Here is a 27,706-nt window from a genome sequence, read left to right on the forward strand (position 1 = left end):
TAACTTTTTATTCATCAAAGAATCCTGAAAAAGTATCACAGGTTATAAAAGAATATTAAGCAGCACAACTGTTTCCAACATTGATAATAAATCAGCATATTACAATGATTTCTGAAGGATCATGTGACACTGAAGACTGGAGTAATGATGCTGAAAAATCAGCTTTGATCACAGGAATAAATTATATTTTAAAGTATATTAAAATAGAAAACCATAATTTTAAATTGTAATAATATTTCACAATATTATTGTTTTTTCTGTATTTATTATGAAATAAATGCAGCCTTGATGAGCATAAGAGACTTAATTCAAAAACATTAAAAATAGTAATGTTTCCAAACTTTTGACCGGTAGTGTATATTACTCAAAAATAGATAACACATCATAGCAATCATTAATATATGGCAATAAATCAAAAACAAGCAAATATCCTATTTGAACAGGTAAATAGCAATATCAACATCAAAATCCTAAACAAAATGTATGTAAAATTACAAAAATAATCTGTAATTAATACAAAAACAAAACAGTTAAATGATAAAACAGTCAAATGACTGGCAGTAAAGTAAAATCTCCCTATTTAAATAAGCTGAAAACACTGTCACATGACCAGCAGCAACAGAACATTAAACTCTAACAGATCTGTCTAGATCTCAGCATCTTTACTTATTACAATCCAGTTTGACTATTACTTTCATGCAAAACTTTTAGATGTTGATGTTTTATTGAAAGTAGTACATTTTGAAGTCACCGTTATGGAGGTGAGCGTTTGCTTTAGTTGGGCTCTTGACCCTTGACTCTTCAGCAACAGTTATTCTTTGGCGGCTATGACTATAACATATTTGTTTTAGGAAAAATTGCAAGAGAAATTCTAATTAGATGAAGTTGATTACTTATTGATAATTCAATCATCATGTAGTGGTCAGAATCAAAGCGATTTATTTTTTACAGAGTATGATTTAGGAAATATTTGATTGGCAGACGCCCCTGCCAGTCATTGACCATTTCTTTTTTTTAGTGATCATTAACTATTATTTTCAGTAATGGTAAATGTGTGGCACCCTGTGCTGCCAGATTTATTGTTGTAGATTAATAGTGTGGTCCCTATGAGGGATTCCTGGGGGCTTTGTGAGGGATGCCCGTGCAGGGCCAGAGCTAAGGGGCCAACGTTTTGCCAATAGCCGCGTTTCCACTGTCGGGCCTAAAGCGGGCGTGCTAGTGCGTGCCAGGGCCAGTCGCGTTTCCACTGTCACTTCCGGGGCTTGATCGTGCCTCGTCAGGGCTTCCTCGGGGCCAACGGCCAGGGTTTTTCGACCCGCTGAATACCTTGGTCCAAAGCAGGCCAGCTCGGGCTTGAGGGAGTGGTTACGAACAAAGGCGGAGTTTATCTGTGTGTGGAGACGGAGGCGCCATGGATGATTACATGTAGGTGAACAGCTAACATCAGCATTAAAGACTTTTAAAAACATTTTAGCTCAAAACTCACTTTCAGACAGCAGCAAGTGTTTGAAATAACTTCTGTTTGTGATCCGATGTGGATCCTGATCACCAGACTATGCGCGCTATTACCGTAGCAAACATGGTAAATATGACGGCTTGAAGAAATCAGACAAATCATATACGTAGGCTATCACAATCATGTATTTATTTTATCTGTCAGCACGTCTCGTCTCTTAACGGACTGTCTGATATCCATATTTAGCTCCACATATTTCACAAAATAAAGCAACTCCAGTTTTTCAGGATTCCTCTGTTTCTCAGACTGAAAATACAACTGTTGGGACTCACTAGAGAGAGTGCTAAAGCTCCTCAGGTCGTATTTTTGGTGGAAAATTTGTAGAAATTATCATTCTTTGTAAATGTGATGTAATCATACTGTCCTATGACTATAAATAAACCGAAACAGACACAACTGAATAAATGTGTGTGTCCTCTTTCTTTTGTGAAATAACAGTAAATACCACTTTATTTCTGTGACTAATGTTTAATCTTGACACAAATTAATTCATTACGATCAATTTGTTTGGTAAAACATCGATGCTTGGGTTTTTAAATCTTTAAGTAAACAACAAAATGCCAACAAACACCTGCTTTTATCATGTTCACTTTACGATCTGGCTAGTTTCCAGTGATTTCTTTCTGATTAGGTTAATCTTCCAACAGGACAACGACCCTAAGCACACAGCCAAGATAACAAAGGAGGGCTATGGGACAACTCTGTGAATGTCCTCGAGTGGCCCAGCCAGAGCCCAGACTTGAACCCGACTGAACATCTCTGGAGAGATCTGAAAATGGCTGTGCACCGACACTCCCCATCCAACCTGATGGAGCTTGAGAGGTCCTGCAAAGAAGAATGGGAGAAACTGCCCAAAAATAGGTGTGCCAAGCTTGTAGCATCATACTTAAAAAAACTTGAGGCTGTAATTAGTGCCAAAGGTGCTTTAACAAAGTATCGAGCAAAGGCTGTGATTAACTTATTTACATCTAATTTTTTTCGTTTTTTATTTTTAATAAATTTGCAAAGATTTCAAGCAAACTTCTTTCACATTGTCATGTCAATTGTGAGCAAAATAATGAATTTAATCCCTTTTGGAATAAGGCTGTAACATAAAAAGTGGAAAAAGTGAAGCGCTGTGAATACTTTCCGGATGCACTGTACATTTAGCGTTGTTGAAGTTAGCAGAATGGCTGAAATTGCTTTCAGCACCTTTAACATCGTTCCTGTTGTTGGGTTAAAAGAAAAAAAGTTGCTTGGCTGTCATGTTGTATAATGATTATATTCACTTCTGCAATTAAATAAAAAATTAAAACCACAAAAATAACCACAAAAAAAGTTAATGGTGTGATTTTTTTTTAAGAGCAAGAGAACAATATGATAATTTACTTGTATCTATCAACTTTATCCTTCTTTAACCCTCATATTCTCCTCATTTCCAACCTACACTTATTGTACACACATTTACAGAGCGATTGAAAAAAACTATACTTTTTTTTTTAATATGAATGATATATATTTTTTAGTTTAGTTCTCAACTATACATTTTGTTTTGCAGGATATATGGTACTTTTTTTTTACCTATTTATTACTCAACTACACCATTAGTGTGAATATGAAATATGACATTTTTCTTAAAAAAAAAAAAAAAAAAACTTTAATAATGACCCAAATAAAATAAACGTTGTTTCTGGATATTGATCTAGGTGTTGCAGGCAGAATTCTGCCATCTGTTGGTTAGATTTTTTTTTATATATATATAAATACATTTTAGAACTAAAGTGTTTTGGCAATATACAGGTGCATCTCAACAAATTAGAATATCATGAAAAAGTTTTTTTTTTTTTCTGTAATTTAATTCAACAAGTAAAGCTTAAATATATTCTAGATTTATTAGACATAAAGTAAAATATTTCCAGACTTGTTGATGATTACAGCTTGCTGCTCATCAAAATTAAAAAAAAATCAGTATCTCAAATTATTAGAATATTTAATTTCAAGTTCTATTAAATGACCGTTCTCAGGGTATAAATACTGGGTTTAGGTCAGTAATCCCAACAGCAGTCATGGGGAAGTCTGCTGACTTGACAGTTGTCCAGAAGACGATCATCAAGACCCTCTACAATGAGGGTAAGCCACAGAGGGTCACTGCTGAAAGAGCTGGCTGTTCACAGAGTGCTGTGCCAAACCATATTCATGGAAAGATGACCGGAAGGAAAAAGTGTGGTAGGAAAAGGTGTATAAGTGAAAGGAATGACCGCAGGCTTGAGAAGATTGTCAGGCGAAGCCGATTTAAGAAGTTAAGAGAGCTTCAAAAGGAGTGGACTGAAGCTGGAGTCAGTGCATCAAGAGCCACCACACACAGACGTCTTCAGGAAATGAGCTACAACTGTCACAACAAGCCACTTCTGAACCAACGACTACGTCAGAAGCGTCTTACCTGGGCTAAGGAGAAGAAGAACTGGACTGTTGCTCAGTGGTCCAAAGTCCTCTTTTCAGATGAAAGTAAATTTTACATTTCATTTGGAAATCAAGGTCCCAGAGTCTGGAGGAAGAGTGGAGAGGCACAGAAACCATGTTGTTTGAAGTCCAGTGTGAAGTTTCCACAGTCAGTGATGATTTGGGCTGCCATGTCATCTGCTGGTGTTGGTCCACTGTGTTTTCTGAAGTCCACAGTCAACGCAGCCATCTACCAGGAGATTTTAGAGCACTTCATGCTTCCTGCTGCTGACAAGCTTTATGGAGATGCTGATTTCATTTTCCAGCAGGACTTGGCACCTGTCCACACTGCCAAAGGTACCAAAAGCTGGTTCAATGACCATGGTGTTACTGTGCTTGATTGGCCATCAAACTCGCCTGACCTGAACCCCATAGAGAATCTATAGTCAAGAGGAAGATGAGAGACACCAGACCCAACAATGCAGATGAGCTGAAGGCCGCTATCAAAGCAACCTGGGCTTCATTACACCTGAGCAGTGCCACAGGCTGATCGCCTCCATGCCACGCCGCATTGATGCAGCAATTCATGCAAAAGGAGGCCCAACTAAGTATTGAGTGCATAGAAATGAACATACTTTTCAGAAGCCTGACATTTCTGTTTAAAATATCCTTTTTTTTTTATTGATCTTATGAAGTATTCTAATTTATTGAGATCGTGAATTGGTGGGTTTTTGTTAAATGTGAGCCAAAATCATCACAATTAAAAGAACAAAAGACTTAAAGTACATCAGTCTGTGTGCATTGAATTTATTTAATACACGAGTTCCACAATTTGAGTTGAATTACTGAAATGAACTTTTCCATGACATTCTAATTTATTGAGATGCACCTGTATATCCAACAGAGGGCCATAGAGACCAATTCATTTGTTTTTACAGATTGGGGACTTCTGGAATGTGTGTCTTTGCAATAAAGGCACATAAATTTGCAAAAATATAATTAAAATGACAAATTAAAAAAAAATTCAGACTTCTGCCAGATTTATTTTATTAAAAAATGAATAATAGAAAAACTCTTAAGTTTTCACCTTTCCCATTCATTTTCAATGTGGGGTCCGTTCAGACCACAAAGAGAATATGAGGGTCAATATTGTTAAGGAATACAGACTCAGAGACAGTAACAGGTTCTTTATTTTGCAGAAATGAGCGTTACGGAGGAAACCAGTGAGTAGACAGCGAGATGTTAGTTTTCATTGACTTGAGATGGATGATAATGAAATGTCTTTTCCTTACAGATATTGGAGATAATGGGAGGCTGGACAGACGGATGGTAGGAGCACACACCTCACTGACTGGTAATAATGGAGAACACACAGAGGAATGGAAAGTAGACACAAAGGGAACAGATGCTGGAGATAAGCAATAATCCAGCAAAGTCTTAACAAAACTGGACAATATGGGGAGATTAGTGTGTGCTTTTATGTGGTCCTGCTGACGAGATGAGTAACAGGTGTGGGTGATGGCTGAAAGAGTGCAGGTGAGATCAAGGAGAGATTATGGGAAATGTAATGCTGAGAAATGGTGACAGAGCTGGTGACCGTGACAAATATCTATCAACCACTATTTTGATGTTGAAAAACAATTAAGTTATTGTTTTTCAAATATGTTTTGTTGTCGCTTACATTAGTAATAATAATAATAATAGTAAACTTTATTTTCTATAGCGCCTTTAAAAAGAAGCATCTCAAAGCGCTTCACAGGAGAAAAAAAGAAAACATACAATTATACAGGTGCTGGTCATATAATTAGAATATCATCAAAAAGTTCATTTTTTTTATTATAAATTATTTTTAAAAATGAAACTTTCATATATTCTAGATTCCCTACATGTAAAGTAAAACATTTCAAAAGTTTTTTTTTAAATTTTGATGATTAGAGCGTACAGCTCATGAAAGTCCAAAATCCAGTATTTCAAAATATTAGAATATTTCCTAAGATCAATCAAAAAATGGATTTGCAAAACAGAAAAGTTCAAGTTCTTTAAAGTATGTTCTTTTGTGCACTCAATACTTGATCGGCAGGACATATTACAGCAAATGACTTGCTCCTAGCACAAATTACTGCATCAGTGAAGTGTGGCATGGAAGTGATCAGCCTGTGGCACTGCTGAGGCACTATTGAGCCTTCAGATCATCTGTATATTGTTGGATCGACTGTTTCTCATCTTTCTCTTGAAAATATCCCATAGATTCAGGTCAGGCATGTTGGCTGGCCAATAAAGCACAGTAATATCATGGTCAGCAAACCACTTGGAAGTGGTTTTTGCACTGTGGGCAGGTGCTAAAGTCCTGCTGGAAAAGGAAATCAGCATCTCCATAAAGCTTGTCAGCAGATGGAAGCATAAAGTGCTCCAAAATCTCCTGGAAGATGGCTGCATTGACTTTGCACTTGATAAAACACAATGGACCAACACCAGCAGACGTCACGGCCCCCCCAAATCATTATTGACTTCAGAAACTTCACACTAGACTTCAAGCAGCTTGGATTCTGTGCCTCTCCAGTCTTCCTGGTGACTCTTGATGCGCTGACTCCGGCTTCATTCTACTCATTGTGAAGCTCTCCCAAGTGTTTGAATCTGCTTTACTTGACAGTATTCTCAAGCTTGCGGTCATCCCTGTTGCTTGTGCACCTTTGCCTACCCAATTTCTTCCTTCCAGTCAACTTTGCATTTAATATGCTTTGATACATCACTCCGTAAACAGCCACCCCATTCAGTAATGACCTTCTGTGACTTACTCTCTTTGTGGAGGGTGTCAATGATTGTCTCCTGGACCATTGCCAAGTCAGCAGTCTTCCCCATTAGTGTGGTTTCAAAGAACAAAAGATACCCAGAATTTATACTGTAGGGATGGTCATTTAATGAAACTCAAATGTAAATATTCTAATATTTTGAGATACTGGATTTTGGACTTTCATTAGCTGTACGCTCTAATCAACAAATTTTTAAAAAAAAAAACTTTTGAAATGTTTTACTTTACATGTAGGGAATCTAGAATATATGAAAGTTTCATTTTTTTAAATAATTTACAATAAAAAAATGAACTTTTTCACGATATTCTAATTATATGACCAGCACCTGTACAAACAATACTTTAAAATAAGTGAGATATAAAAAACACACCAAATAAGAACATACTATCAAAAACAAGTAAATAAAAATTTCAATTTCAATATAATCAAGTAAAAGCTACCCTAAAGAAATAAGCTTTAAGGGAAGTCTTGGAGCGACTGAAGAAAACGCCCTATCACCCATAGATTTTAAACGGGTATGTGGAAGGATTAAAAGACCAGCTTCCGAAGAGCGGAGAGCATGCACAGGTGTGTAGGGGGCTAAAATCTCAGAGAGATAGTGAGGAGCCAAACCATTCAAAGCTTTATAAGTAAGCATGAGAACTTTAAAATCCACATGAAATCTGACAGGGAGCCAATGTAAAGACTCCAAAACTGGAGTGATGCGATCCCTTTTCCTGGTTCCAGACAGGATTCGGGCGGCTGAATTTTCAACCAGCAAAGCATTACAATAATCAATGCGAGAAAACACAAAGATATTGATCAACTTTTCAGCCACCGGAAGTGACAGCATAGAACGCAATCTGGCAATATTTTTTAGATGAAAGAATGATGTCTTTACAGTGTTCTGAACATGGGGATCAAATGTTAAATGTGCATTAAATATCACCCCTAAATTTTTTAATTTTGTTTGAAATCCCAGTGTAGAGCCATCCACACTTAAAATTAAAGACCCAGCCTTACGTATCTGGTAGGGTGAACCAATGAGCATTACCTCCGTCTTGTCACTGTTCAGACACAAGAAATTTCCAGACATCCATTTTTTTTTTTTATCTCAGAAATACATTGAGAAAGAAAAGACACAGCCACATTAACATCAGATTTTGAATGTACATAAACCTGAGTGTCATCTGCATAAAAGTGAAAGTTGACCCACTGGATAAATGTAAATGCTAAAAAGTAAAGGGCCCAAAACTGATCTATAAGTAGTCTATAATTTGTTTATATATTTATTTATAGGCCTATGTTAACTATCACAACAGATAAAAAAAAAAAAGAAGTAAAATAGGCTACAGTAACATTTTATGCAACATATTCATTTGTACAAGCATTTTTTTCTCAGTTAATTTGCTAATTGAGATGTTTTTTATGATTATGAAAAATCTACACATCAAATAGTAAATAATAGTCTAGTAGCTTCTGTTTTGTGATGCGATCAAGGGTTTTGCAATCGGGTCACTGAAACCACATTCTGAGGTAGCATAATTTTTCAACGGTATGACGAAATCCGAAGTCTTCAGAGGAGGCATTTTTAAAGCGTTCAGTTGAAATACTCAGCTGAAACAGGACTGCCTTTGTTTTTAACTCTCTCACTCTTTAATATACTATACTCTTTTGCAAACTCTATGCTGCTCTATAACAAAAACTAACAGACTAAAATGACGGGAACTTCTTTAAATAAACCCACTTGGTTTTTTTTTTTTTCAAATACAGAATATGCAAAGCAGCTGCAAAAAGGAACGTTTTTTTATTTTCATTATTTATTTAACAAACGTTCCCAGAACAACCTAATACGTTTTCTAATAGTTCTGTTGTAGTTTTTATTTTTCATTAAAGAGAGGTTTTGGTTTGACAACAATCACTGAAATTAGTGCAGTGCAGCTGTAGGTTTAATGAAATGTGCAAAATAAGGATCACGATGAATGTATTGAGTTTGCTGCCAGAAAGAACTGTAAGGATCAGATAAAAGTTAAAATGGAAAAATGGTGGAGAAAAAGAGCCGTCTCCTCTAAACTCTTCTAAACTCTTGGAAACGTAAAAACTGGACAATTTTCAGTGCAGGGATAGATGAATGATCCAGATAATCTAACACGTAATGGATGAAATCAATCTTACAGATTTAGACTGATTATTGATGCAACATTGCAGCTTATTGGTTACAGACATGTTCCTGAAATTTAATGTTACGAGAACATTAGGAGAACATTCTTATACTTGTCATGCACAAACTCTTCAAGGCTTTATTTTGCAAATGCTCTCCAAACTGAAACTAAGAAGATTCCCGAAATCCAATAAACTAAATATTGTTTACTGAGATGACAATTTGTAGTCCTTTTCAGAACATTCAAGACGGCTCTTTTAAGAGTTTTTATATAGACTGAATCTTATTTTCATGGTTCTCAGATCTACTGTTATGTTTAAGTTTCCATAATTTGTTTTTGGACTAAATGATATCTCCTCTGGTTTGCATTTTAGCTGTTTGGCAGACGATGTTTTCATATAATTTCTAGGTAGGTCTAACTATCTATTCAGAAACACAAATATTCCACTGTATCCTTTAGATATCCATCAGTGCCCCGTTTGTGGCTCTGGTCATATTATCAGTCATGTTCTTCATTATCACCATTAATCCAACAGCACTCAAATTTAATTAGCACACTTGATCGCCTCTGTACTCTTGCCTTTATCCTTGTTTGCATTTTAGTTTTCTGGCAGACAATATTCCAGGTAGGTCTATCTATCCAGAAATGTATATATAAATTATATGGGCTGGCTTAAAATCACAGGTATATTTAGGCTACTCAACATGCTTTCTCATCCTTGGTGCTTCAGCCTCAGTCTTAAATACACAACCGAAGATTCACTTTGAGACGGAAGAAAAGTAAGAATTGGCAGAATGGAAGATTCTCAGCTATTTAGCAAACCAGTAAGTGACATTTTTAATATAAAATGATGTACACACACACACACACAAAATGGCATAGGGATTACTTTGAAACACTTTTCACTCAGAAATTGCTATTTTAGAAATTGAGATATGCAATAATGTTTAGGGTCATCTTGTCAAAGCAAACACTTTTAATAATCTGCCAATTATTTATAATTTTTATCATAAATTTTCAATACAAAAATGCATAAATATTCTTACTGTGTGCACATCTCCAACACAGAAAACCCCATTCACTGGTCCACTCCAGGGGGGCTTGCAGGAAGGGAAGAGCATCATCGTGATTGGAACGGTTTTGCCAAATGCCAACAGGTGAGTCATTTTATGTTAATCTTAAAGGACAAATTAATCTTAAACTTCTATCATATTTACAGGAGTATTATAGTGGCATGGCTAGTTTTGTGTACAGTTTTCATTCTGTGTTGTACAGAGTTCATGTGAACCTTGAGTGTGGTGATGATATTGCTCTGCACTTTAACCCACGCTATGATGGTGGCCCTGCATATGTGGTGTTAAACACTCTTCAAAAGGGTAACTGGGGCACAGAGGAACACAAGTATGAATCTCCCATTCTTCAAGGCAAACCACTCATCCTGCAGATACTTGTGACCAAACAGACATACAAGGTATACTGTACATACATCTTGTATTCACCACTTGATCAGCCAGTTTTTCTCAATTGCTTTGGCTTTTGGGGTTTTGTGGGACATCACAACTCTATTGCATGTCTTTAAAATGTAGTAACTCACTCAAAACATTAATTTCATGCTTCAAAACCTGGTTATTGTGTTGGTTCATTTGCCATTACCACCGAAATGAACGTTTTTTGTTTCGTTTTTTAATCATCATCTGAGCCGAACGAGTCAAAATGTTTACCATGGCAGTCAACCCTGGAAATGTTCTTTATATACAAATTAATTTTTGTTGTTGTTGTTGACACTGACTGTTTGCTATACTGTACAAGGATATCATTTTTGTCTAGCTGAATACTATTGTGAATCACACTGAGCTTTTTAGATGCAGATTTCAACAGCAGATAAAAGTTTACTGGCAGAAGTCAATACTGTAGTACACAGAAAAATAATATGCAGTTACGCACATTTTTATGTATGCAGTACATTTATTTTTCTTAGCAATGTGTTACATGTAAACAGAAAACTTTTTTGCATGTCCATATGTCCATTTGCAAGAGAAAACTGACATAAAATGACAGTCAGACAAGCTCCATTTATATGGAAACTTGATTTGTTGACAGGTAAGATTGTAATTCCTATGTCAGCTCATTTGCCAATTTAGTAGACACAAATAAACATTCAATGTTACAGATATTTATGGATTAAATGTGTATTTCAGACACATTTTGACAATTGAATGGATCATTTCAGACTCAAGACTCATGAAAGAATGTTTAGAAGTTGGGAAGAGTATGACAGTTTCACTGAGAATCAGTTTTGATCAGCAAGCCAAGCACAGTTAGTTATTGTGAAAATTGTAGAAACTGTACTTACTTTTTTTTCTCCTCGTTCCAGAATGTGTGCATTTTGATAAAATGAATAAGAATTTTAAATCTGGTGTGAACAAGAAACTAATTGTTCAGAGAACTGTACTGAAACTATTGTTTTGAGAAAAAAATCTCATTTAAAGTGTTTAAGAAAAGCTGCAAATGAATAAGTCTTTTTACCAACAAAAAGTTAAATTAATAGCCATAAATGGCAGGCAAGAGAATCTTTATCTAGTCCACCACCTTTCTACCATTTTGCTTATTATACAATGGTTCTCCATAGATAAGTGTCAACGGGAAACACTTCATGGACTACAAACACCGTATTCCTATCACTGGGGTGAAAAGTATGTTTGTGAATGATATGGTGAATCTGGATTTCATTGCCTACCAGAAGCCTGAGGTGAGAACAAAAATATACTACCGCTATTAAGCATATAACACTACTGACCTGCCAATTTTATTGTTGACACCTTTACTTTTCTATATTAAACAATTTTTTTTTTTTTGCCATCAGGTGGTCCCATACAAAACCTTGTTCAAAAATGGACTACAGCCTGGCAAAGACATTGTCATTTATGGACTTCCTAACCCTGACTGTAAAAGGTTACATAACATCCTTTGTTTCAAGAGAACACACTTATTGCATAAACATACATAAACTCATTTACATAAACATTTTTTTGTAAACATACATTTTATGTTACTCTTCTGTTCCATTCTTCTTTAGGATCGAGATGAATTTCCGTCACAAATATGGGATTGCATTTCACTACCTATCCTATTTTGATGCGAATGTGGTTGTCCGCAACACCTTTGAGAACGGGGCGTGGGGAAAAGAAGAAAGGAGTGGAGGTGTGCCTTTTAAAAAAGATGAACTCTTTAAGGTACGCATACTCACATTCTTATAGTACTTATGTTTTCAATTCAAATGGACAGTGTATGATAGCAAGAGATTTTTGCATTGACTCTTGATACAAATCTGAAGTGTCTCTCTCTTTCTATAAAGAAAAAGTTCTATAGAACTTTAAAGGGTTCTGTCAGGCGCTTTATATATGGAACCTTTAAGGAGTTCCCATCATGGGAACTACTATATATTAGCTAGCTACCATATAGGCCATGGATTTAGTTTTAATTAAAAGTATACAATGGCTGTGTCCGAAATCCTACACCCTTAAATAGGGCACTATTTGATGAAAAGGCCATTTGTAATGGTGTCCGAAACCATAGTGGACGATATTGAGTGCACTCATTCAATCCCACAATGATGAGTGTACAACTGATGAACGCTCAGCGGCTAGAGAATACCCATAATGCACTGTGAGAGTCACGTGCCAAATGAATTCCTGCGTTTCGCAAGAAGATGGCTTCATCCATGGATTCATCCATCCATCCATTTTCGAAACCATGCGGGTCCAATGTGGCTACAGCGTAATATCATGCAGGTATAAATTCATTTTTAAGCGCTATTAAATTAATTAACGTTTATACATAGTTTCCAAGACAGAGTTCAAGATAAATATTTTCATCTTACTACTGGAGCTGCTAGTTTGCTAAGTTTCAAATGATTATTAAACAGCAACAATAACTGTAAAAGCAGCAGCACTTCTGGCACACTCAGTGTCCAAATCCACTCACTCTTTTTCATTCACTTCTTCAAGTGGACTATATTAGTGGGGTAATGTGGGGAATAGTAAATGAGGGTATGGGGGCGATTTGTAAATACAAATGTAACTTTTGTCACTCTAGTGGTTAAAAAACAAAACTGCATTCATTCAGCTAGTGATCTGACATTCGGCACTGAGGCCTCGAAGCTTGTATCAGAAAAAAAAAAAAAACATTTTAGAGTAGGCTCGTTTGAGATTAGCATAATTTACATTTACATTTAGTCATTTAGCAGACGCTTTTCTCCAAAGCGACTTACAAATGAGAATAGTAGAAGCAATCAAATCAACACGAGTGCAACAGTATGCAAGTGCCGTGTTAAGTCCCAGTTTAACCAGCAAAGTGCTCGTAGCAGGATTTTTTTTTAAAAAATTTTATAAATACAGATAGATGGAGAAATCGAAAAAAGAAGAGTAAAGATATAAATAAAGAGTAAGTGCTAATATTCCTGGGTCAAGTGTTGACAAAAAAGATATGTCTTTAGCATTTTTTTGAAAATGGCTAAAGACTCAGCTGCTCAGATAGAGCGTGGTAGGTCATTCCACCAGCAGGAGCAGACCAGGAGAAGGTCTGTGAGAGTGATTTTGTGCCCCTTTGGGATGGCACCACAAGGCGCCGTTCACTTGCAGAGCGCAAGCTTCTGGAGTGTGCATAAATCTGAAGTAGTGAGTTTAGGTATAGTGGTGCAGAACCAGTGGTTGTTCTGTAGGCAAACATTAGAGCCTCGAATTGGATGCGAGCTGCTATTGGCAGCCAATGCAAACTGATGAAGAGAGGTGTGACATGCGCTCTCTTCGGCTCGTTAAAGACCAGTCTTGCTGCAACATTCTGGATCAGTTGTAGAGGCTTGACAGTGCATGCTGAAAGGCCTGCCAAGAGAGCATTACAATAGTCCAGTCTGGATAGAACAAGAGCTTGGACAAGAATTTGTGTGGAATGCTCCGATAGGAAGGGTCTAATTTTCCTAATGTTGTACAAGGCAAATCTGCAGGACCTGGCTGTTGTAGCAATATGATCTGTGAAGCTTAAACAATCATCCATCACCACTCCAAGGTTCCTGGCTGTCCTGGAAGGAGTTATGGTTGACGAACCAAGTTGAATGGAGAGATTATGATGAAGTGTTGGGTTGGCACCGACCACGAGCAGTTCCGTTTTTGCAAGGTTGAGCTGAAGGTGGTGGTCCTTCATCCAGTCAGAAATGGCTGTCAGGTAGGCTGTGATGCAAGCAGCAAATGTCGGATCATCTGGTTGGAATGAGCTGTGTGTCATCAGCATAACAGTGATAGGACAAACCATGTTCCTGAATGACAGATCCTTGTGATGACATGTAGATGGAGAAGAGAAGTGGTCCAAGCACTGAGCCCTGAGGTACCCCAGTAGCAAGATGATGCAACATAGAAACCTCACCTCTCCAAGATACCCTGAAGGACCTACCTGAGAGATAAGACTTGAACCACTGGAGTGCGGTTCCTGAGATGCCCTTTGACATGAAGGTTGACAGGAGGATCTGGTGGTTAACTGTGTCAAAAGCAGCAGACAGATCCAGCAAGATGAGTACTGATGATTTTGAAGTTGCTCGTGCCAATCTCTGGGCTTCAGTAACTGAGAGCAGGGCAGTCTCAGTTGAGTGGCCACTCTTGAAGCCAGACTGGTTGTTGTCAAGGAGGTTGTTCTGTGTGAGATAAGTAGACAGTTGGTTGAACACAACTCTCTCAAGAGTCTTTGCAATGAATGGAAGAAGGGATACCGGTCTATAGTTTTCTAAAAGTGCTGGATTCAGAGTGGGTTTCTTAAGCAGTGGGGTAATCCTAGCCTACTTAAAAGCTGTGGGAAATGTACCAGTGTGAAGAGAAGAATTGATAATGTGAGTGAGTGCAGGTACAATTGAGGAGGAGATGGCCTGAAGAAGAGTGCGGACAGGTAGTAGGGTGATTGGAAAGGATGAGTTTGGAAATATCTGCCTCAGAGAGCATAGAGAAGGAGGGGAGAACTTGTGTTTTTTTCCATTAAGATGTTATTGTCAGTGTGTGGTGTGGAGAATTGGCTGCTGATGGTTGTTATTTTATGTGTGAAGAATGTGGCAAAGTCGTCAGCTGTAAGAGCTGATGTAGGAGGGAGGGGAGGAGGGCAAATAAGAGAAGAGAAGGTTTTGAAAAGTGTGTGGGAATCAGTAGAGTTGTTAATTTTATTGTGATAGTATGTGGTTTTAGCATTGGAGACATTTGTAGAGAATGAAGAAAAGAGTGACTGATAGAAGCTAAGATCAGTAGGATCTTTAGATTTGCGCCACCTCCTTTCTGCAGCCCTGAGTCAAGACCGATGCTCACGGAGAACATCAGATAGCCAGGGGGCAGAGGGGGTGGCACAGGCTGGTCTGGATGAAAGGGGGCAGAAGTCATCTAAGCACGATGTTAGAGTGGTGCAAAGAGTGTCAGTAGCATTGTTAGTGTCCAATGATGAGAACTGATTAGGGGGAGGAAGTGTGGATGAGACCAAAGAGGATAGGTGGGAGGGTGAGAGCGAGCGTAAGTTTCACCCAAAAGTGACATATGGTGGAGTGTGTGTTGAGTTAGGGGTCAGGTTGAGATTAAAAGTGATGAGGAAATGGTCAGAGGTGTGTAGTGGAGTAACCAGTGTATTATCGGTGGAGCAACAGCGTGTGTAGATGAGGTCCAATTGGTTACTTGATTTGTGGGTAGCTGTAGTAGACACTCGCTTGAGATCAAATGAGGCAAGCAGAGTGTGGAAGTCAGCAGCCTGAGGTTTGTCTAGATGGATGTTGAAATCTCCAAGTACTACCAGAGTACCACCATCCTCAGGGAAGGATGAGAGTAACACATCTAACTCCTCCAAGAAGTTACCTAGCTGACCTGGGGGACGATAAAGCACTACAACATGGATTTTAGCAGGGTAGGTGATGGTAATTGTATGCGATTCAAATGAGCTATTGTCACAGAGAGCTGGTAAAGGATTGAACTTCCATTCATTGGGCATAAGCAGACCAGTACCACCACCCCTCCCAGTGTGGCATGGGGTGTGAGAGAAAGTGAAATTAGAGGAGAGGGCTGCCGGTGTGGCAGTGTCCTCTGGTTTGATCCAGGTCTCAGTCAGAGCCATGAGCTGGAGACCCGAATGAGTAGCAATAGATGTAATGAAGTCTGCTTTATTTACAGCAGATTGACAATTCCAGAGACCAATAGGAATAGAAAGTAATGTACTAGATGACATGGGTAAAATACGCAGGTTGTTATGATTGCACTGCCTCCAACGTGTGGCACGTGATTTACGAGTGTTAGTAATAGCGGGAATTTGGAAGCACATATCTAGAACAGGTCGCAAGATAGACAGACAAGAACAAACTGTATACAAGAGGAAGGAAAGAATGAAAAAGCAAAGAGCAATACTCAAGTGCCTTGTCGGTGGCCTTGCTCGGTGCAAAATTTGTGCAGGACCGATTACCGCGAGATGCATGCCGGTTAGAAATGTGTCTAAAGTGGTCTGACTTGCTCTCATGTCGTGCTGACGTATGTCAAAAAACTCTTGCGATGGCGAGGCAGCTGTGTCAGGTTCTGCAATCTGCAGTCAGGCAAAGTATGGTGTCTGGATTGGGTCTTTAATGTGACTTTATAGGAACGCCATAGATGCAAAGTAAAAAATATCCTTTCTCAACTATGACGCAGCCACCTTGAGCGCAGCTCCAACATGTGACCGTGATGTCTAACGTCTAATATCTTACATCTGACACCTGAATACTATGGGATTTCGAGCATATACACTTTAGTTCTCCTCTCAGTTTGCTTAGCAAGAAGTGCACAAAGAACACTTCGAAAATCTTCGTTGACAACACAGCTTAATGCTTAAACAATCGTGATGTATTGTTCTCATTTAAAATTAATTTACCCTCATGTCACTCCAAATCTAAAAGACCTTTGTTTATCTTCAGAACATAAAAGAAACGTGTTGTTGGATAGAACAAAAATGATGAGATAATATAAAAATATCTTAATTTACATTCCAAAGATGAACAAAATCTTATGGGTTTGGGACGACATTAGGGTGAGCAAAATATGACAGAATTTTCATTTTTGGATGAACTATCCCTTTAAGATTTTAGAGGAGAAGTTTGTGACATGAGTACAAACACAACATCTCACTGTCAGTTTTGTGTGTGTGTTACAGGTCACCATCTCCTGCGATAAAGACCAGTTCACTGTGTTTGTGAATGACCAGCAAGCACATACTTACAAGCATCGCTTTGCTAAACTGGAGGACATTGACGTCTTTGAAATTTATGGAGACTTGCAACTGATTTTTGTGAAACCCTTATAAGGATCCAGGTTTATAGGAAGTGCATATTTAAAACTTCCCCTAATGAGTTATCATTATGCTTAAAAAATATAACAAAGTGCTAGATTATTTACAAATTGTAGTCGATTAGTGATTCCACATTACCTAACAAAAATTGTACATTTAAGGTAATGTAATTGGACTACTTTTGGATACTTGGATACATTTTTTAAATTAAAATAAATCATTTTAAAATTAAAACAATCAAAATAAAACGCTTTCTAAAAAGATTAAATATTTTGTTTTGCTGCATGTCATGTGATCATTAACCGACATCAGAGAACCAAAAGGCTTGTTCAAGATGAACTACACTAGCCTTCCACCAGCTGGCGAGATCTGCCCATTGCAGGCGGGGGAGGAGTACAGAGATGGCTTTCAGGTCCAAGTAGCACTTTGTGCCTTCCATAATGTGCTGAACTAACATCATTCATGGCAGACCACACAATTTTTGCATTGATTGCAGCCGAAGAAGTGGATGCAACTGAAATAAGAATGCATACTTGCTAGATAGCTTAATCTTAATTTATGTTAATGTTTTGTGTGTTTTGTTTGAATATCAGATATTCAGTATCAACATTGGTTAAAGGAAAAAAAGGGGGGAAAATAAAGTATTAAGGTATTCATTCTGAGTCCTGATCATTACTTTGTGCAATATACTTGGAGATCTTCTCAGCAGCTATAGACCAGATCTTTAATGTAGAGATTTGTGCCGAGTTCACCCGAGCCGTGGATAATTCCAACATTATAATGTCCCGAAGTTGAAACAACCACTTGTATACATCTAGGGAATGAGGTGGAAGCCAGTGTTGTGCTAGCAGTTTTTTCGCAGATGTTAAACTGGCCTGCCAGACAATTTTTTGCAACTTAGAGAAATTCAATTGAGAGTCATCATTCAGTAATAATACAGAGGGGTTCATCGGTATAGGACATTCAAGCATTTTTGATAAAATGGCACATACCTCCTTTAAAAATGTTTTAACTTTTTCACATTCCCACATCATAAGGAAAAAGGATCCAAGTTGTTGGTCAGGACAAGGGATTAAAAGTGGAGTCAATACGATATCTTTTGAGTGGGGTCTAATAAGTTCTGTGACAGAAGTTATAATGGATCATTTGGTGATTGGGATTTCTAGATGAAGTAAAAATGTTCTTCCACACTCTTTCCCAGTCCGTAATACCTTCCTCTTGTTCACAGTCTCTTTCCCATGTATGCTGTAAAGCTAAACGATTTGCTGTAGTCTCTAAGGCCTTCCCGTACATCCATGAAGTGAAGTGACTAGAAGAGGACAAATCAAACCAAGGGATGATCGGATGTTTGGGAAGCGTTTCCCCCCAGGGCACCCCATAGGCCTTCATGGCTGACCTTAAGCGCAAATATAAAAACAGAGAAGAGGGTTCTGTTCCATACCGCTCACACAGTTCTTGAAAGCTTAACATGCATTTAGGACCTGAAATATCTTTCAGTGTATAAATGCCTTTCTGCATCCAGTCTCTGGAGAAAAATGGTGCACCTCCAGAACAAATTTTATTATTATACCAAACGGGTGTGTAAGTGTGCCAATTATGTGAATAATTAATACATTTTTCCATCAGTTTAAAATTGACTATCGTGTTGGCGATGATTAGACCAAAAGCTTGCATACATTGCTTGTCATTTAGCCCAGAGAACAGTATATCTTGTAACCTGTATTTGCCCGCTAGGCTCTCTTCTATCTCTTGCCAAGAAACCCTAGAGAGCGGGTTAAGCCAAACCTTAATGCATTTTATTTGAAAGGCCCTATATTACAATTCAAAATTCAGAAGCGCTAATCCCCCATTATGTTTTGCACGCTGCAGTGTTTCAAATTTCAATCTGGGTTGTTTACCGTTCCAAATAAATTTACGAATTGTAGAATTGAGTTTGTGTCAAAAATTTTTAGGGGCAGGCAGTGGAATCATGGAGCTAAGAAAATTGATTCGCGGCAAAACATTCATTTTAACACTCGCTATTCTGGCATGTAATGAGAGTGGCATCAAGGTCCATTTTCTGAGATCTTGTTCGACCCTGGCTTGAATTTGTAGATAGTTGGCATCAGGTATAACATTGAGGGATGAATGAACAACAATGCCTAAGTAATTGATTGAAATTTGTACAGGAATATTACATGGCAGTTTAACTTTCTTGGCCATACTATTAAGTGAAAGCAAAGAGGATTTACCCCAATTGATTTTGTACCCGGAGAACGTACTGAACTTTCCCAATACCTTCAGTATCTGGGGGAATGAAACTTGAAGATCCAAAATAAACAGTAAAATATCATCCGCATATAGCGATATATGTTGTTTGTAAGAGTTAAACTGAAATTGAACAGACATTTTCCTGTCTTATCCAGTTGGGCTAGGGGCTCGAGTGACATCGCAAACAGCATTGAGGATAAAGGACACCCCTGTCTTGTACCTCATTGTAAGTTAAAGGGTAGAGAGTGCACTCCATTAGTTACAACAGAAGCAGTGGGGTTTTTATATAGAGCCCTTATCATATTCACAAAGCCTTTGCCAAAGCCATGTGCATCCAAAACAGACCAGAGGTAGTCCCACTCCAGCCTGTCAAATGCTTTCTCCGCGTCCAAGGAAAGAACTGCAGCTGGAGTGGGACAAGCCTGGGATTCATGTATGACATGCAGTAGTCTCTGAATATTATCAGCTGCTAATCTACCTGACATGAACCCTGTCTGATGCACTAATTTATTCATATACTGCTGCAATCATAGGGCCATAATTCTGGCATACATTTTTATATCTGTATTTAACAAACTAATGGGTCTGTAATTTGCACAGTCCGAATGATCTTTCCCTTTTTTGGGTATCAATGATATAAGTGCTGTATTCATCTGTGGGTGAAAGGCACCAACCTCTACTGCCGCGTGGATGGCTGTCAGGAAGACAGGACCGAGTAAATCAAAATATTTAAGAAATAGTTCTGCCAGGATCCCGTCTAAGCCTGGCGCCTTACCTTTCTTAGCACCTTGTAATGCCCTTTTTAGTCCCTCCAAGGTAACTGGTTGTCCCAAAAGTTCAGCTTCTTCATGACTAAGACGAGGTAAAGAGATTGCAAAAAAGTAGTACAGCTTGGACTTGTGGGATTGAGTTTGGAGGTATAGAGTTTAGAAAAGAAGTCGGAAAATGCAAAGTTAATTTCTTTGCTGTCCCTTACCAGTCCTTTAGATGGGTGCTTAATTATGTCAATGTAGGCTTTTGCTTGACTTTGCTAACTACTACACTCGCTGGGGTGGATAGGCCTACTTTATATTCAACAAAATAAAATGCACATAAAACGTGATGGAAACAAATTTAGAGAAGAAACTTCTAGTAAATTTATTATAAAACATGTGCATTAAAAAAGTATGTAACGGAATAATTAATTCATAACTGGAATAATCTTCGGACTCATCGCATCTAAAATGATGCTATGGTCATTCTGAAATTCCAAAGTCAGAGTCTAATCGGTCGAATTCAAAAGTAGAATGTTTAAGAGCCGTTTTTTTCATATTTTTTGAAATACATCCGCAATGCAAAGTCAAAATGATGGAGGAGCGCATATAGTACTGTAGTGCTGTTGTCGTTCCTAGAAATGTTTTTTACCATTTTTGTCTGCATATTAGTGATAATATCTTATTCATATTAAAGTCCTGGGACTCATTCACATAAGACGCATATCCCCTCCACCCTCCGCGAAACCGAGGGGGGCCTGTAAAAATTTTTTTGCATATGGGCCCGGGGCTGACTTGCTACGCCACTGACTCCTGGTCACGAATTGGTTCAGTTTCCATCACTTCCCTGGCTCCCTGAAGAATCGCCTGCCGATCTTGGTAACGTAGCATGTGAAAGATTACCATGCGGGATTTACCGGAGCCGTAAATTCTGTGCGCTCGGTCAATCTCGATCGGCCCCTTATTTTTCAGCGCGGGTATCCAGACGGGGAGCATCTTTTGAAGGAGGAAGCCTATTGGGTCATCCCCTTCTCGGCCCTGCGGCAGTCCCACCAAATGCACATTATTACGGCGAGACCTGTCCTCCAACTCCGCGATTTTCAAGGTGAGGCTTTGCTGCTCTGTTGTACACATATTTAGATCTTTCTTCATCTGTCGCGTCTCACCCTGAATCTTATCTTCTTTTGATACCAAGCCTCGTACCGTATTCGTTTGAGATTGCACTTCTTGGCGGAGCTCGATCAGAGAGGTTTTAACATCATCCATAGCCATCCGTATTGCATTCTGAACCAGCGAAATTTGTTGTTTTGAAAGTGCCTGATGCAACGCCAGTTCCGTTTTTTCCGTACTTTGAATACGGAAGGCGGTCTGGCGGAAGCTATTTTACTTCATAATTTGTTAAATATTGATATTTTTTTACACAAACGCATCGCAGCTCATACTCGTTTGGTAACGTATACTGCCATTATAAAGCTCAGATGCATCAGGATATTTATTAATATAACTCCGATTGTGTTCCTCAGAAAGAAGAAAGTCATATACACCTAAAATGGCTTGAGGGTGAGTAAAGCTTGGGGTCATTTTCATTTGAAAGTGAACTAATCCTTTAAATACAGGAACTTGTCTAAGAAAAAAACATGCAACACAAGTAATCCTTGTCATCACAGAATCTGACCAATGAGAATAAAGTTTGTTGTCATCAAGGCTTTTGCAACCGATTTTGAGCAAGTGCCTGACCTATGCGGCTGGTCTAGTTTTGCTCTCGCAGTACTTTGATGGCAAATTTTCTAACCAAAATGCATTGCTTTTGTCAGGCGGCAGCCGATCTTTGCAGCGCCGCATTAAAGGGTTAGTTTACCAAAAAATGAAAATTCTGTCATTAATTACCCACCCTCATGTCGTTCCACACATGTTGTTGAGTTAACCCTTTAAGTTGAACAAGCCTATTAACTATTATCTGTCACACTCTCACACCACATGATGCTGGACTCTTGTTTTCAGTCAGTACCGTTTTTCCTTAAGCCTGGGATACACTGCACGATTTTTGGCTGTCCTAGATGAAAGATTGCCATCGTGTAACAATCGTGGTGATTTCTGTGATCATGGCTCCTGATCGGTGGTCCTATATCGTAAAGTGAGAGAGGTTCAAAGACGGACGTTGTCACAGTCTTGTGACCAAAGATAGCCTGCGATAGTTTTCTGACACTGTCAGAAATTCAGCATGATCATCTCACAGTGTGTTTGCTACTACGACCTGCGTCTACTCACCAGCCAATGAAATTGCAACATGAAATGACGTATTGATCAACGCGACGTGTTGAATTGTAGGCTGTGACATGTCTGTCACAGACATGAAGATGCGTCTTTAATTTCATCAAGCTGATTGCTCACTAAAACCCCCGCAGTCATCATGTTTTCAGGTCTTTTCACGTTTGAATTTGATGTGACATAAAGCAGTAATATACAGGTGCTGGTCATATAATTAGAATATCGTGAAAAAGTTTTTTTTTATTGTAAATTATTTAAAAAAATGAAACTTTCATATATTCTAGATTCCCTACATGTAAAGTAAAACATTTCAAAAGTTTTTTTTTTTAATTTGTTGATTAGAGCGTACAGCTCATGAAAGTCCAAAATCCAGTATCTCAAAATATTAGAATATTTACATTTGAGTTTCATTAAATGACCATCCCTACAGTATAAATTCCGGGTATCTTTTGTTTTTTGAAACCACACTAATGGGGAAGACTGCTGACTTGGCAATGGTCCAGGAGACAATCATTGACACCCTCCACAAAGAGAGTAAGTCACAGAAGGTCATTACTGAATGGGGTGGCTGTTTACGGAGTGTATATCAAAGCATATTAAATGCAAAGTTGACTGGAAGGAAGAAATTGGGTAGGCAAAGGTGCACAAGCAACAGGGATGACCGCAAGCTTGAGAATACTGTCAAGTAAAGCCAATTCAAACACTTGGGAGAGCTTCACAATGAGTAGAATGAAGCCGGAGTCAGCGCATCAAGAGTCACCACACTCAGACATCTTCAGGAAAAGGACTACCAAGCCACTTCTGAACCAGAGACAATGTCAGAAGCATCTTACCTGGGCTAAGGAGAAAAAGAACTGGACAGTGAACAGTGGTCGAAAGTCCTCTTTTCAGATAAAAGTAAATTTTGCATTTCATGTTGAAATCATGGTCCCAGAGTCTGAAGGAAGACTGGAGAGGCACAGAATCCAAGCTGCTTGAAGTCTAGTGTGAAGTTTCTGAAGTCAATAATGATTTGGGGGGCCGTGACATCTGCTGGTGTTGGTCCATTGTGTTTTATCAAGTGCAAAGTCAATGCAGCCATCTTCCAGGAGATTTTGGAGCACTTTATGCTTCCATCTGCTGACAAGCTTTATGGAGATGCTAATTTCCTTTTCCAGCAGGACTTTAGCACCTGCCCACAGTGCAAAAACCACTTCCAAGTGGTTTGCTGACCATGATATTACTGTGCTTTATTGGCCAGCCAATATGCCTGACCTGAATCTATGGGATATTTTCAAGAGAAAGATGAGAAACAGTCGATCCAACAATATACAGATGATCTGAAGGCTCAATAGTGCCTCAGCTGTGCCACAGGCTGATCACTTCCATGCCACACTTCACTGATGCTGTAATTTGTGCTAGGAGCAAGTCATTTGCTGTAATATGTCCTGCCGATCAAGTATTGAGTGCACAAAAGAACATACTTTAAAGAACTTGAACTTTTCTGTTTTGCAAATCCATTTTTTGATTGATCTTAGGAAATATTCTAATATTTTGAAATACTGGATTTTGGACTTTCATGAGCTGTACGCTCTAATCATCAAAATTAAAAAAAAAAACTTTTGAAATGTTTTACTTTACATGTAGGGAATCTAGAATATATGAAAGTTTCATTTTTAAAAATAATTTATAATAAAAAAATGAACTTTTTGATGATATTCTAATTATATGACCAGCACCTGTATATAAGTGGGTGAGCTGTTTACTTACTTTTTAATTAGTCTTCCCATTGATGCCGTCATTTTGTTCATTCAGACTGACACGTGGAACACACACCTAAACAAGAGTCAGGATTTATCTCACAAACCAATCATATCCAATCATAACCGATCATATCCAATCATATCGCGATGGAGGCACTGCCTCCTCTCACGTGACTTTCCCCCATTCATTCTCTGTTACCCCCCACAAAACCCACTGCATGCTTTAGGGGGTCTATTGATTTTCTATGAGTGGAAAGGGAGGCATGACTCCTGCTGTAACTTTACCTGCGGGTGTCGCTGTTGGACAGTGTTCCTTTAGAAAAACGAGTGACTTTTACACTTTTTATTGTCACATTCTGTAATATTCGCATTGTTTTATTTTTGTAATATGGATTATTTTCTCATCCTAACTTTTTGAGGAGGCATTTGCCTTAGAACATTAAAATATGCGGGTCAGTTGTTTCCGACAAAATGGGTCAAAATGACCCGCAACAGTAGGCTACATGAGGGTTAACCTGAAACACAACAATGCATAACTCAAATATGTAAAACACCTTTGAAAAATCAATATGGAAAATTCCTTTATATCAACATAGTGTCACAGTCACCGTCTGTCTCACCTTCCCCGGACTCCATTTCCCAGCATCCCTCTGGTTCCTCACCTGCACTCAGTCACCAATCACCTGCACCTGCAAGCCATCCACTCATCAGACACACACTATAAAGACTCTCACTCCCTGCACCACGGTGTCTGGTCTCGTCAATGGAAAGCACTATGTCCAGGGTTGGGGAGTAACGGAATACATGTGACGGCGTTACGTAATCAGGATACAAAAATCCAGTAACTGTAACTCATTACAGTTACGTCCAAAAACGTAGTAATCAGATTACAGTTACATTTTGAAAAAAAGGGGGAATACTATCAGGATTACAATCGTTTCATTTAAAACTAAATACATTATTATTTTGCCATAATAACACCATATTAAGCGCTGCTTGATTATTTCCTGGTTCTGTTGCCAGTGATGGAAATTTCGCTGCTATTTTGTTTTCAAAGAAGAAAATGCAGTCGACATGGTTGTACAGTGCAAACTCTGCCTTCCAGCTACGAAAACACTTTCTTTATCAAAGGACTAAAACAATAATCTGTAATAACACACTGTAGCCACTAGATGTCTGAATAGCCCTTTACACACACACACACACACACACACATATATATATATATATATATATATATATATAGATATATATATAAATATATATATGTGTGTGTATGTACAGGTGCTGGTCATATAATTAGAATATCGTAAAAAAGTTCATTTTTTTATTGTAAATTATTTTAAAAAATGAAACTTTCATATATTCTAGATTCCCTACATGTAAAGTAAAACATTTCAAAAGGTTTTTTTTTTTTTTTAAATTTGTTGATTAGAGCGTACAGCTAATGAAAGTCCAAAATCCAGTATCTCAAAATATTAGAATATTTACATTTGAGTTTCATTAAATGACCATCCCTACAGTATAAATTCTGGGTATCTTTTGTTTTTTGAAACCACACTAATGGGGAAGACTGCTGACTTGGCAATGGTCAAGGAGACAATCATTGACACCCTCCACAAAGAGAGTAAGTCACAGAAGGTCATTACTGAATGGGGTGGCTGTTTACAGAGTGATGTATCAAAGCATATTAAATGCAAAGTTGACTGGAAGGAAGAAATTGGGTAGGCAAAGGTGCACAAGCAACAGGGATGACCGCAAGCTTGAGAATACTGTCAAGTAAAGCCGATTCAAACACTTGGGAGAGCTTCACAATGAGTAGAATGAAGCCGGAGTCAGCGCATCAAGAGTCACCACACTCAGACATCTTCAGGAAAAGGACTACCAAGCCACTTCTGAACCAGAGACAACGTCAGAAGCATCTTACCTGGGCTAAGGAGAAAAAGAACTGGACAGTGAACAGTGGTCGAAAGTCCTCTTTTCAGATAAAAGTAAATTTTGCATTTCATGTTGAAATCATGGTCCCAGAGTCTGAAGGAAGACTGGAGAGGCACAGAATCCAAGCTGCTTGAAGTCTAGTGTGAAGTTTCTGAAGTCAATAATGATTTGGGGGGCCCGTGACGTCTGCTGGTGTTGGTCCATTGTGTTTTATCAAGTGCAAAGTCAATGCAGCCATCTTCCAGGAGATTTTGGAGCACTTTATGCTTCCATCTGCTGACAAGCTTTATGGAGATGCTAATTTCCTTTTCCAGCAGGACTTTAGCACCTGCCCACAGTGCAAAAACCACTTCCAAGTGGTTTGCTGACCATGATATTACTGTGCTTTATTGGCCAGCCAATATGCCTGACCTGAATCTATGGGATATTTTCAAGAGAAAGATGAGAAACAGTCGATCCAACAATATACAGATGATCTGAAGGCTCAATAGTGCCTCAGCAGTGCCACAGGCTGATCACTTCCAGGCCACACTTCACTGATGCAGTAATTTGTGCTAGGAGCAAGTCATTTGCTGTAATATGTCCTGCCGATCAAGTATTGAGTGCACAAAAGAACATACTTTAAAGAACTTGAACTTTTCTGTTTTGCAAATCCATTTTTTGATTGATCTTAGGAAATATTCTAATATTTTGAAATACTGGATTTTGGACTTTCATGAGCTGTACGCTCTAATCATCAAATTTAAAAAAAAAAAACTTTTGAAATGTTTTACTTTACATGTAGGGAATCTAGAATATATGAAAGTTTCATTTTTAAAAATAATTTATAATAAAAAAATGAACTTTTTGATGATATTCTAATTATATGACCAGCACCTGTATGTACATTATATATATATATATATATATATATTCAGGGCTGTGTATTCCCAAGTTGTGGAAATGAGACATGAGTGCTTAGTTTTAACAGTTTTTAAAAGTAACCAAAATGCTAAACATTAAAATTAAAGTAGAACAAACATAAACAGAAATAACAGTAACAGGTTCTTTATTTTGCAGCAATGAGTGTTACGGCAGGAAACCGGTGAGAAGACAGTGAGATGACTTGAGATGGATGATAATGAAATATCATTTCCTATATTGGAGATCATGGATGGCTGGACAGACGGATGGTAGGAGCACACACCTCACTGACTGGTAATGATGAATAACACAGAGGAACAGAAGGTAGACACAAAGGGGAACAGATGATTTGGGGAGACGAGTGTGTGCTTTTATGTGATCCTGTTGACGAGGGAGATGAGTAACTGGTGCGGGTGATGGCTGAAAGAGTGCAGGTGAGATCAAGGAGAGGGGAAAATGAAAATATATGGGAAATGTAGTGCAGAAATGGTGACAGAGCTGGTGACCGTGACAAATATCTATCAACCACTATATTGATCTTGAAAAACAAGGTTATTGTTTTTTAAATGTGTTTTGTTGTCGTTTACATTAGTCTATATTTTGTTTATATATTTAATTTTTTTTAGGTCTATATTTAAATCAT

General features: G+C 38.2%; 1 protein-coding gene and 1 long non-coding RNA gene across 2 annotated transcripts; both read left to right on the forward strand.

Annotated features, from left to right (window-relative positions):
* The first annotated feature begins 386 nt into the window (after positions 1-386).
* On the forward strand, positions 387-17,866 carry LOC127495058 (galectin-9-like). The gene is made up of 11 exons (XM_051861469.1): positions 387-2,377; positions 5,229-5,288; positions 9,259-9,293; positions 9,488-9,510; positions 9,616-9,709; positions 9,954-10,042; positions 10,161-10,356; positions 11,515-11,634; positions 11,749-11,837; positions 11,962-12,118; positions 17,076-17,866. Exons 5-11 carry the CDS (start codon positions 9,680-9,682, stop codon positions 17,223-17,225), a joined length of 831 nt encoding a protein of 276 aa, XP_051717429.1. The 5' UTR covers positions 387-2,377; positions 5,229-5,288; positions 9,259-9,293; positions 9,488-9,510; positions 9,616-9,679; the 3' UTR covers positions 17,226-17,866.
* A 4,883-nt stretch (positions 17,867-22,749) lies between these two features.
* LOC127495077 (uncharacterized) lies at positions 22,750-26,871 on the forward strand. The gene is made up of 2 exons (XR_007925049.1): positions 22,750-23,028; positions 25,864-26,871. It is a non-coding gene; the product is annotated as an uncharacterized LOC127495077 (long non-coding RNA).
* Positions 26,872-27,706: the final 835 nt, after the last annotated feature.

This window comes from Ctenopharyngodon idella, chromosome 15, assembly GCF_019924925.1.
Source record: "Ctenopharyngodon idella isolate HZGC_01 chromosome 15, HZGC01, whole genome shotgun sequence".
Lineage (NCBI taxonomy): Eukaryota > Metazoa > Chordata > Actinopteri > Cypriniformes > Xenocyprididae > Ctenopharyngodon > Ctenopharyngodon idella.